General features: G+C 39.5%; 1 protein-coding gene and 1 long non-coding RNA gene across 4 annotated transcripts; both read left to right on the top strand.

Annotated features, from left to right (window-relative positions):
• The first annotated feature begins 318 nt into the window (after positions 1-318).
• LOC115670053 (WPP domain-interacting tail-anchored protein 2) lies at positions 319-6,543 on the top strand. Of its 3 annotated transcripts, none has more exons than XM_030591257.2 (5): positions 319-703; positions 3,009-3,542; positions 3,639-4,768; positions 5,114-5,302; positions 6,192-6,543. In XM_030591257.2, the coding sequence occupies exons 2-4, from the start codon at positions 3,038-3,040 to the stop codon at positions 5,231-5,233; spliced, it is 1,755 nt and encodes a 584-aa protein (XP_030447117.2). In that variant the 5' UTR covers positions 319-703; positions 3,009-3,037; the 3' UTR covers positions 5,234-5,302; positions 6,192-6,543. The 3 variants fall into 3 exon arrangements, with proteins under 3 accessions (XP_030447117.2, XP_056164647.1, XP_056164646.1); XM_056308672.1 differs by having other exon boundaries at positions 5,114-5,306; positions 6,196-6,543; XM_056308671.1 differs by having other exon boundaries at positions 5,114-5,306.
• Positions 6,544-8,533: 1,990 nt separating this feature from the next.
• LOC130135136 (uncharacterized) lies at positions 8,534-9,014 on the top strand. The gene is made up of 2 exons (XR_008814624.1): positions 8,534-8,692; positions 8,790-9,014. It is a non-coding gene; the product is annotated as an uncharacterized LOC130135136 (long non-coding RNA).
• The last annotated feature ends 3,519 nt before the right edge of the window (positions 9,015-12,533 follow it).

Here is a 12,533-nt window from a genome sequence, read left to right as displayed (position 1 = left end):
CAGATTTGATCCCATTTTTACCTTTTTGACGTGATACTTCAGGGCTTATAAAATATCGTCGTGCCCGTACAAAATATGAGATTCTCACAATGAAATTTTTATTTCCGGGATGTCGAGAAAGAACTTTTTTTACATAAAAGACATTAATTTTAGGTGCCATTATGACGCGGTATCGCTAGCCAGCTATAGTTTCTAATTCTAAAATTCAAAACCAGGATAATGGATAGAGAGGCACGCATCTCGATGACAACCCATGTTTACATTTTTGTCAGTGAAAGCTGAAAAAGCAATCGCGAGATTCTCCATGAAAGTTTCGATCTTTGATGTAATTATCGGGTTTCGAGCAACATGGGTGTCGCGTCATCTGTCAAATGTTTACTTTTTCTGGGTCTCGCCCCGAGAGAGCAAAAAAGACAATGATTGGACGCGGAGCGAGGTTTGGCCCAGCACGCACCGCACATCGTTCTTTAACATTTGATTCATCCAATGAAAAAATGATACGGGAAAACCACACCCGATTCAGCGGTTGTCATGGCTTCCCTGTGTTGACTTACCAGCTGCTACCTCCTGTTTGCTCTTGCTGGGTCGTCTCGAGCTCCTTCGATCCCCCAGATTCAGGCAGCCTCTCCGGCCAATCTTGGTCGAGCAATTTTGGTTTCTTGCTGATCCTCCCATAGACCCTTCTAGATTCTCTTGCGGCCAGGTAATTGTACTCCTCTGCGCTCGGCTTTTGATTTGGCGTGATTATGGAGTTTTGGCTGCGAAAATGCTACTCATGGGTTGGTGGGTAGTGCCCAGATGAGCTCCAGTGTCCTTTGGTTGGTGAGTTGAAAGAGCTACTTTTCGGTCGATTCTTGCATTTTCGTTCAATGAGTGTGCTTTTTGCCACTGTTCTTGATCTGAATTTGACAACTATGGAGACACCTAAGACTTGGGAACTTAGTTTGATAGTTGTTTGTTAGAGGATTGAGTTATCGCTGTTGGATTTATCCAGCAGAGTCTGAGAAGCAGGGTTCATGGACTGCATATTCTAGAAATGTGAACTGTTAGATTAAGCAGATGAATGTTAAATTTTCCGATTTTGAAGTCTAGGTAGCACTCCTCTATGGCTCTGTTTTGATTATGAAAACTGGGAGTGGTGCTCGATTGTTTGCTGGTGATTGGTTTTTTCTTGAGTTGGGGGGGCCTTTTCTTTGAAGAATGGAGTTTTGCCTGTGTCAAGTTTAGCGAATGCACAGATGGTTTTGACGCATGTCCCCTGGGGTGGAAAGGTGTAACTTTGAAGTTCTTGCTATGCATTCATTGGATTAGGAAACACATTGAAGAGATATTTTTCTTTGGCCAAAAACTCATAGCTTTCATTCAGCCCATCAAAATGCCTTACGAAGTCCTACCATCAGGAGGCTTAGCTTTCCTTACATCAGAGAAAAGCAAATCTAGAAGGGACGATGGGGGTGAAGACACCGAGTCACTAGGGCACATCCTCCTAACACGGGTAGCTTCCCAATTTGCGCTGATTTCCAACATCTTTCTAGAGAAGTAAAATGACAATTGACAAAAGATTTTCGAAATTGTTTCACTTTCTCAACACGTCAGCAGTTTCCCAATTCCTCTTCTCTGGTGCACTTCCTATATCTTTGACACTGCCTTAGCATCAGACTCAATAACCACTTTCTTCCAGTTAATATCTTTGGCAAACTTCAAACCTTCAAGCACAGCTAAAGCCTCAGCAACCTCCGAACTGGAAGCTTTCACAAGCAAACCAGACCACCAACCAACCCAGACCTGCTGTCTCGAACACAATGCCAATTGCTGCATCAGTATGTTGATTTTAAAAGGCTCAATCACAGTTGATCTTAATAGTATCTGCTGAAGGAGGTTCCTGTGCTCCTCTGCTTACTACTACTATCCCCAGCATTTTTTCTGTGAACTATATTACCTCCCTTTGTTAACAAGCAAAACTCCTGTCAAGTAGTATTAAACTTACTAAGCATCCTTTCAGGATTAGGATTTACACTTTGAACACTAAATGACATCTCTCTTTCCATATCAACCAACATACCATAGCTATCTTGGCAATCAATTCTTTTATCATAGACTTCCTCTAAACTTTTGATCTATAATCTTGAGCAGCTATTTATCAAAAGTTGGGAGGAATCCCAAGCAGCCATTTATCAATAGTTGAGATTTCCTCCCTTTTTATTGTCGGACCTAAGCAACCAAATTAAACATGCTGCACCCAGTCACAAGGCAACATCATATGCTCAGGAGTCTCTTCTAATCCACAGCTCTGACAATCACTAGAAGAACTAATTCTTCTTTTGAAAAGGTTGCCGCCTGGTGCCAGGGCATTAACACAAAGCTTCCATACAAATACTCTCAATTTAGGATGACAATCAACGTCCCAGATAGCCTTGCATACTTTTTATCGGTCGTATGAGAACTAGATCATCTAGTTCCCTGTTCTTGTATCTCTTTCATTGAAGAGATAGTTTAAGACTACATGTTTAATACTTTTCACTACAATCGTGGGTGCTGACCGAAGGGTAAAAGGAGGCGGTGAAATATTTATCTTCATTCTCTCTCTGTAATTGTTGCTGAGAGGTATGATGTTATCAGAATTTGACTTCCTGTAGTAGAAATGCATTAAAAATGGTGGATCAGGATGAGTGTTCTGTGCATGCTCCTTCTAATATGAAAATCAGGTTAAATTCTGGCATTGAGCAGCGGTATTTATTCAGCAATAAATGGATTTCCTAGGTGATAACTGGTCTGTTGAGGTCAATTTGCCATCTGTCTCTGGTCATAATTTCTCCGCTGTTCAGTCTCATATGACATACAGCTGAAGAGTTTTAGGTTTGCTTTTTATGGTTGCTGCATTCCGTGCTTGATTTATTTAGGTCTCTGATCCTTTATTGCTTTGTTGATTATACTCATCAAAGGGACTATTGAAGCAGACAAACAATATATGAGTTGTGAGATCTTATTTGCCCCCTTTGCTTGTGCAGGTTGCTGAGCTTTAGATTAAGCTGTCGGTATGGATGACCTGGCAGTTAGTGATATTAATTTGGATCTAGATGCAATTTCTATACCCGGGGGTGGTCAAGCGCTAGAAAATGCTATTAAAGTTTTGACAAAAGTCGACATGGACTTGGCATATTCGTCAGAGAAGTTACTAAATTTACACTTTCTTCTGATGCATTTACTTGCATTAAATGATGAACTCGACCCAAGGGCGGTGGATAATGGCTACTTCAAAGAAGATTTTCTTGAGAAAGCATTGAGATATGATTTGTTAATTGGCATTCTAGATTCCGAGGTAAGAGAGGTGGACATTTTCTTGGCTACTTTACCAGCAGAAATCGATGATGCCCATCATGAAATATCTTCATGCAGACATTTCCAAGAAGTATATTCTGTTATGGATGAGAAGTTGCATAAATGTCAAGAATCTCTGAAGCAGTCTCAGGAGCACGCTTTAGAGGTAAAGAGACACATAGTCAATCTTCAGAAGGACTTTGCGGCTGTCCAATCTGAGAAAAGTAAGTGATCACCCATCTACTTTTTTGTTAATAATCTTGATGATCCAATAAATTCCTCGATAAATTCCTGCTTGCTCCTAAACTATATTTTTGCAGGCGAGAAGGACAATGTTATGGATCTGTCTGACAAAAATCAACTCTTCAATTTAAGTTTTAGATCAAAAACGAAAGAGCTACCCAGATATGTCTCAAGGATGCTGGAGAAATCTCTTGCTAGGGAGCTAGCTCTCGAGAAGAAATTGTTGGAATCCAGACAGAATGAAGAGGATCTGAAACGGAAACTGCATTGTACGGAACAGGTGGCTTTTCACATGGAAGAAGCGGCAGAAGTTGTGTGGGGAAGGTTTTTAGAAGCAGATAATGCTTCGGAGATACTGATGGGTATATCCAAGGAGCTGGTAGGAAAGTATCAAGTCATTCAATTTAACCTTAACAGCTCAGTACAGCGTGAAGCAGAGTTAATATCTAAAATTCAGGATCTAGTGGAACAGCTGAAAGGTAGAAATATCATCGTGCAAAAGCTTGAGAGCTTAAATGCCGATTATGTCGCAAAATGCTCCGAGGTTGTAAATTTGAGAGACAAAGTGAAGGTATTTGAGGAGCAGCTCAAAGAAACCAGGTTCCATCTGAAGGAAGCAAATGCTTCATGGGAAGCAAGTCAACATCAAATCGATGAGATGGAACATGTAGTCGAGACACTCAAAGATGGTATTGAAGCAGCTGAAAGCAGGGCGGATGCTGCAGAAGGTAAAGTGACACAGTTAAACGACTCGAACTTGGAACTCACGGAGGAGTTAAATTTTCTTAAGGGTAGTGTTAATAGTAAGACCGAGAAGGTTAGTGTACTTGAGAAGCAGTTGAGGGAATTAGAGTTACAATTACAGCATGCAAGGGCATCCTCGGAAGCAAGTCAAGAGCAGCAGAACATGTTGTATTCTGCTATATGGGATATGGAAACTCTAATTGAAGATTTGAAATCGAAGGTCTCAAAAGCAGAAAGCAAGACTGATAGTGTGGAAGAGCAATGTATTGAACTATCTGAAGCCAACTTCGAGCTTAAGAAAGAAGTCAGCCTGCTGAGGGCTAAGATAAGAGACTTGGAGATGTCACTGGACGATGCCAATAACTCCAAAGTTGCCATTGCTGATGAAGTCAACCTAAGAACTAAAATCATGATGGATACAGTCATGCAACTAGCCTTTGAGAGGGAGCGGATCCAGAAGCAGGTATCAGGGTTTCTTTTTTCCTTCCTTTTGCTCTTATTATTTTCATAGTTGCACGTTGGTAGTGGTTAAGCTGGCAAGCCCTGGGATATAATCTCAAATGACGTCATGAAAAATCAATTATCAATTGTTTGTAATTTTTTTTAAAGTTCAAGATCATTGTGTATATGCAGGTAAGTTTATCTCTGTATGAGCAGGTTCGTTTGATATATTGCTTCCATTTGCACTTTTGTGCTTAGAAAGGAATTGCCAAAAAGATGCATATAGTTGAGTTTCTCTAGTTTGCAATTTGTCCGTGAAACTGTAATTACTATTACAACTTAATTCACTGTTCAGTATTATTGGCAGCTATACTTTTTGACAAAGGATGACCCAATGTTGGTTGGGAAGTTAAAAAAAGTGAGTGAAGAGTCACTGAGTTCCATATCCTGTGATAAGGATTTCAATGAAAAGGAGCCTCCATTATAGCGGTTCAACAGCTTGTGCTTATGATGATACATCTCATAGACAGGAGTACCATTACCTGGAACTTCCAAGGCAGGTACTCTACCTGATACTTCTAGTCAAATTGTGAAGAGAGTTGTTAAGCTTAATGTTGATCAGGTATTACATACTCGAAAGTACAAGGCTCTGATCACATCTTGAAGGCGATAGATACATTCACTAACAAGACCAAATGCTGAATGTTTAAACGATAAAATTTTTCGACTGTATTTAGTAGCAAGCATAAGCCAAGCTGATATGATCTTATCATAATTTTCTCCCTTTGACAGCTAAATTATTTGAATGATTAACAAAACTAAGGTGAATTAATGGAAATTGCTTTCATTCCTTTCTGTTAAAGTTTCTTCAATCTCTTTATTCACTTGACAGGTTTATACTATAAAACGGTTGGTGAAAGGAGAACTTTAGGTTTGGTTCCGGATTGTATTTATGGAAACCTGAGCATGAGGTTTCTTTTCTTTTGTCTATTTTATTGTAAATGTCTTGCTATCAGGGCTCTGGTAACAATTGAAGATGGTTATGATTGTTTACTGTATGATGAGGATAGTTTCCTGCTAAATGGGAGAGCCCAACCTGATGATAGTTTTAAGTTGTGTTGGTTATTAGGTTTCTTTTGTTTAGCTGAAAATCAGTATTTTTTCCCTAATTTTTATTGTTTATATCGCTTAGGACAATGAATCAACGGAAAATGTTGTTATTGTCGACAACTATCTATGGATAAACATTTTTGTTGATCATGATAACCTTTTCCAGTAACTTATTTTCATATGCAATATAAACGACAAAAATTAGGAAAATATTTCCAAAATTGTTTCCGCAAAACCAACGAAGCTTAATTTAAGTGATTAACGATACTTTCTGCCTTCTCCCTCTTCATGGCGGATGTGAGCTGTCATTTATGCCTTGTTGGTTACATTTTCAGTGAGGTGGATGATCCATTCAGAGATGCACCTTGAGGTGGCCCACAAAGTTGGATTTCCATCTTGGCAGGCACCTGTATATCCAATGAAGATGTGAGGCATTCCAGGTTTATGTACATTATCATGGAACATTTTTTTGGTATTTGTTCTGTACGTGTTCAGAAAGAAGCTAATTTCCAGTTCCATGATGTTCAATTATTGATTTATTTAAGAGGGCATGTCTTTAGTTCAGATGTGCTGCTCAGAGCGATTGTATCTTTCGAAGTCCTCGTATGCTTGTCTCTGTCATTGTCTTTACATTGTTTGTATGCACATTCATTCTGATATGTAAATTATATGATTGTTTTGTGCCAATGTCATGTTCCTTAGGAATCCTTTTAAAATTGAGATATCCTCTGCTTGATGATGTTTGATATTATAACGCGCCTTGCCATGGATATGTTGGGACACACACATCAGCTGGCTTAATCAAATGTAAATAGTTGTTCTTTCTTCTTTTTTGAAACCAAAACAGTTGAAGCTCTCTGCTTTTAGTCAGTCATTTTGTTTCTCTAATTCAAGTCTAAATAATTGAAGCTCCCTGGCTTTAATCGGTCACTTTGTGTAATCAAGATAAGTGTAAACAATGGCATTCAGGGGATCAAATTCTCTTCCATTGGAACTTCATCCCCCAAGAGACCAGAGAAAGTTTATGCCTTCACAATATGCATTAATCTTCTCTGTCTTTGCTTATTTCAAATTCGTTTTTGGATTGGGGCCGTTTGGTTCGGCTTTTCAAATGCTATTTGGGGGAATGCAAATACCTTTAGGTGAAAGTCACTTGGGAAAATGTAAGTGGTGTTTGGTAAAAAAAAAAATTGTAAAGCTATTTTGACCTAAGTAGTGTTTGATAAATTTTTTTTTGCAAAGGGCTTTGGCAACTTATATTTTTTATATTCCGGTTTTGCCCTTATACTGTTCATCTTCTTCACCGGCGAGGGTGGCCGGCGAAGTGCCGGCGAGGTCGCCTGACCCAGGTAATGGCCGCCTGGGGTCGAGCGACCGCCCAGGCGCCGTCGCCTGGGTCGCGCGACCCAGGAGGCCGTCACCTGGGTCGTGTGAACCCAGGCGGCGCTGCCTAGGCGACGGTCGCCTGAGGTCGCGCGACCCAGGCGACGGTTGCCTGGGTTCGCGCCACCTAGGCGGCCGTCGCCTGGGTTCGCGCCACCTAGGCGGCCGTCGCCTGGGTCGGGCGACCTCGCCGGCCCCTCGTCGGCTCAGATCCGCCCTCGCTGGCCCCTCACTGGCCCTTCGCCGCCTAGATCCGCTCTCGCCGGCCAGATCCGCCCTCGCCGGCCACCCTCGCGGTGAGGAAGATGAACAGTAACATGGACAAAACCGGAATATTGAAATTTGAGTGAGGGCAATTTGGGAAGTGAAAAATAGGCTTCAGCATTCCAAAGCATTCCAAATGCTAACTTTCGGCTTTTCGGATTCGAAAAGCTGAACCAAACGGTTCAACATTTGGCCAAGGGGCTTTCGAGGCCGAAAGACCCTTTCAAATGCTGAACCAAACACCCCCTGATCTAGTGAAAAATGGGCATTGCTAAGAAGAAACTGAATTCATGCTGGGTAGATTCCATGTCCTTTTTCAAGCACCATTCGTTTAAACCTCTCATGGAAACGATATCAGAATGCATAGCTCGTCAAAAAGGCGCTCCAAAATACATGTACATGCCGTATTGCAATTTTAATGCTCGAGTTGAATGCGCTTTTATATTGATGATCATCTTGTTTTGCCTTGGTTTTTGTGGCGTGAAATCTTAACGTTCTAATTTGTTCAATATGATTTTAAGCCAAAACAGGCAATTTTTATGTACGATTCGAAAACGGTGGTGCTAAATCCGCAAGTATAGTCTTCTGATAGGCACTAATTTTTCTAAGAGTGAGCAGTGTTACCGTAGAAGACATCCATCTGCTCTTTAAATTGATTGGAGCCCAATTTAATCACAAAAATCTAATTGTTGCCACCGCAGTTTTCCTTCTCGTTTTTTTTTTTCTTTTTGGGTCGAAACAGTTTTCCTTCTGTAGAACAAGCACTTTTACGTAACCACTGGGGAACTCCAGTGGTCACCCTTCCTACTTGGGAAGGGAGCCTTGACAAAAATCTGAGATTGAGTTGAGAGTTACAATAGCACAGACAAAAAAAGAAAAAGAAAAAAAAAAGAACAAGCACTTTTACATAATTACTCAAATTGAACGAATCATGAAATTATTGCAAGTAAATAAATATGAGATTTTCTGACAAAAAAATAAATAAATACGAGATTCACTTTTTAGGTAACTTAATATACCTCGATTGCCATATTTAATAGGGTTTTCCTATGACAATGCTTTTATAAATCTAAGAGATCCTGCAAAAAACACTTGAACGCTTTTGCCATTCAAGCACAGAGGCCAAAGATGGAGAAACTTACTTCGTCCAAGCTTGTTTTCTGTGTCGTGCTCTCAGCTCTTGCACTCGGTACGCTTCTCAAATTTCTTAATCTAAATCTATCTATGTTTCAGACGGTTTTATCGTCTACGGCGTCACGTAGTTTTCTGCGAATTTATTTTTTCAGGTATTCTATACATGGATGGTCCGATGATGCCGGCGGTCGAAGCGAGAGGCGATTTCCGGTGTCCGCGCATGATCAACTGCACTCAAGTGTGCCAAGGCTTCCCTTACCACTGCGTGGACGGGAAATGCATCTGCGGCGAAGACTTCCCACCGCCTAATCCACCAAGCTTCAAGCTCTAGCTTGTCCCATTATTCTAATGGAATAACGTTTAGATTATGTGTCCAATTCTGGCCAGCCAAATACCTTCGGAGAACAATGACAATCCGAATAATATCGGATTAGCGCAGCGAAACAAATAATCCCCTCTCTTGCGCAAACCTAATAAGAAACAATATAATATAGAGATATAGATACCAAGCATGCGAATATTTTTTACGTGGAAAACCTCCTCGGTGTGAGGAGATAAAAAACCACGGTACCAGAGTCCACCAAAAACTCGTCACTCAAAACTGGGCGAACAAAGTTTTCTCTAGTAAATACTAGAGATACATAACAGCAAAGACATCAAGAAACTTCACAAGATACATAATTCTTGTAAATACACATGAACTTCATAAGAGACAAATGATAAATCTCACAAAAAACGCACTTTTGGTTCAACCCACGAGAAACCTGACATAGGGAGTTTCAAGTGAAAATCAACCGAATCAGACCGATCAGATTCGAGAAGAATGTGGCAAGAGCATGCTGACAAAATTTCTGCTCAATCGGACCACGAATTGACCTCCGATGGTAGCTTGATGAAAATTAGGTATTTCCTCAACCTATATTTTCCGCTCTCTCTTTCTCTCTTATTACTGCGTCTCAAAAAACGTTCTTTTTACGGCTACAACATAATAATAGTGAAAAACCCTATTTCTCCATATGAATATCATATGGGCTCAAATCTTGAGCTTGCAATTCATTAGGCTTTCTTCACATGAGAGTGAACCCAGCCGACAAATGATTATGTTAAGAGTTTTTCTACTATATGTCTTACTTGAATAGAAATTTTGCTATATTAAACTCAAAAAAAAAAAAAAAAGCTCGAGGAACTATTTTCTGTGGTCTTTATAAACTAAAAAAATTCTGGCCATGCTGATGACCTAAGCTTGTCTAAATGCTAATTCGAGCATGTTTGGTTTTACATGCGTTGAATTCCACGGCATGCATGCGTTTTGACTTCGATACTGTCGATTCTGCTTTCGGAGATAACCCTCGAAATTCAAGGAAAAAGTGAGCACGGGCTTCGTAAATGGTGAAATTCCCCAGTAAATTCAAGTTTATCTCAATTTAATCACTCCACTTAGTAAAGTGCTTTTGTGCCTTATCATGTTTGTCCACATCTATTGTCAGATAGGATTAAGCCAGTGTCCTTAATTTTTTCTTTTAGAATTAACAAGTGTACATGTTAATTTGGAAATAAATGAAATGCCCGGTTAGGCTCGTTGTTCTATACTACCGAAACCATTTATTTATTTATTTTTTTGACATGCTGTCTCACGCACGCACGCCTAAAAAAAAAGGAAAAGAACAATGCATACCGCTTCTTGGCATTAGTGACGTACCATATTGTAAGTGGACATTTGATAAGCGGATCATATTCAATACATCATAATGACAGTTTGCCACGTCACTCGATATTTTAATATTGCAAATATCAGACGTAGTATATCAAATATATTTTCGAAGAATTTTACTGGGTGTATGTAAGACAGGCTTCCTCCAAAAGAGATATGCCGTTCAAACGATATTTTTTGTCAATTCCATCACAACGATGGATTGCACGGGCCTCATGTGTGGGTGCCACATGATCAAAGGAATATGATTATTTGGGATCCATAGACCCGGGTTTGGATCGGAGTGTGTGTATTGTGTAAGTCATTGCACTAATTTCTATGAATTGAATTACAAGGATAGATTTATCCGGAGCTCCTTGTAAGTATAAGAACAAGATTTATCTTTATTCTTTCAGAGATAAAAGGAAACAATTCATAGAGGCTAAGGATATACAAAGAGAAGAGAGAATATACTAGCACGAGCATGATTAAAGATACACCTATAATTAATGGATCATAGTGCAATCCACCATCGCCATTAGCATATAACACGACTCATAATGGGTGCGTGAGTTTAGGCAAGAAATTCTTGATTGGACCGTTGTTGTTACTTAATGTGGATAATGCAAATGAGAAACAATTGCTGCGATCTACACTGTAATCTGTGACATAGAAAAATATCTGAAATTGGCCATAGAAATGATGTAAAGACGGGGAAAGTACGAAAAAAATCCTAAACCTATTGCATTGTTACTAATTTAGTTCAAAATCTTTCAATTTGGCCAATCGAGTCCTAAAACTTTTGATTGTGTCAATTGAGTCCATTCGGCTAATTTTGGCTGGAAATCACTGACGTGGACGTTAGCTTTCCTATATGGCACGACAGATGTTGACGTGGACAATTTTAATAGTTTTTTTTTAAAATTAAATTTTAAATTAATTTTTAGTTTTTTAACCTTTCATTTTGGCAAGCGATGGTCATGCCCCTCACCAGATTTGGGCGAGCCTTGCCCACGACCTTCGCAGGCCCGCTAGCTCTGGGTGAGGGCCTTGGCGAGGGTCGCTGGCCAAATGAAAGGAAAAAAAATAAAAAATAAAAGAAAAGAATATTTAAAATATTACTAAAATATTATTAAAAATATCCATGCCAGCGCCACATAAGACGGTTGGCATTTACGTCAACGATTTCCGATCAAAATTTATCGAATGAACTCAATTGGCACAAATGCAAAATGTTTAAAACTAAATTGGTCCAATTGAAATGTTTAAAACTGAATTGATATCAATGCAATAACTTTAGGTTTTTTTTGGTACTTTCCTCGTGTGAAGACATAAGCATGAGTCAATTCAACATGTAGAAGCATTTCATTTGTTAGTGGAGTCATTCAATGCCCTATTCCATCCTAGAAGATTTTCTTCCTTTGGTGCAGGGCGAATAGATATAAAAGCAGTGGAAGTTCTTAATTGAACGAAATCCTTCTGATGTTAATTTTATGGAAACTCAATGACGGAGATCTAGGCTAGCATTGACATATTTTTACTGGGCATTAAATTTAAACAAAAATTAATTTACTTGTCAAAAAATATGGATTCGCATGTGAATCCTTTTTCCTATTATATAACTCATTGCGAAACAATAGACCCAACACAACATACATATACTACATTGAAGCATAAACAAGATTACATACCAAAAGAGAGTGATGGCGAAGTTTTCCTCCGAGTGTATTGTACTACTTGCGCTTCTCATATTTGCGTGCGGTATCTCTCTCTCATATAGATTGTTTTGTATTGCATGAATTAGTGAATGCGTTTGAGTTTATTGTTAACTGTGAAAAATGTTATTCGTTGAAAGGTTTGTAGAAGAGGGTTGAAGCGCGACATGTGGTTCGCTATCACCCTTGCAAGGTTATTCAAGAATGTCCTGATCCAAACAATTGCGACTGTCCCCTCCTCCTCGGCAGATGTGTTTGCAAGGGTGACACTCCACTGGGTTTCTTGGGAGCCAACAACATGAACCAAATGAAACCAATCATCCCATGATTTGATGTATGCATATACAGCACAAGCTTGAAATAAAATCTTATGACAAATCCCAGTGTCATCCATTCAATCTCTCTCTCTCTCACGCGCGCGAACAAAGCACACTAGATTATTGATTATATATCATTTAGTGAGCCTAATTCACATGCACCGTTGGATCATG

The sequence above is a fragment of the Syzygium oleosum genome, unplaced genomic scaffold, assembly GCF_021117445.2.
Source record: "Syzygium oleosum isolate NSW1041296 unplaced genomic scaffold, Sole_v2.1 Sole_v2.02, whole genome shotgun sequence".
In the NCBI taxonomy this organism is placed as follows: domain Eukaryota; kingdom Viridiplantae; phylum Streptophyta; class Magnoliopsida; order Myrtales; family Myrtaceae; genus Syzygium; species Syzygium oleosum.
Note: the sequence above shows the minus strand (reverse complement) of the source record. Positions and strands in the feature narration are given on the sequence as shown.

Coding starts and splice junctions, on each gene's coding strand:
- LOC115670053 (XM_030591257.2), top strand. CDS start 3,038: ATGGATGACCTGGCAGTTAGTGATATTAATTTGGATCTAGATGCAATT. Junction 3,543..3,638: donor GGCTGTCCAATCTGAGAAAA/GTAAGTGATCAC, acceptor ATATTTTTGCAG/GCGAGAAGGACAATGTTATG. Junction 4,769..5,113: donor GGGAGCGGATCCAGAAGCAG/GTATCAGGGTTT, acceptor TATTATTGGCAG/CTATACTTTTTGACAAAGGA.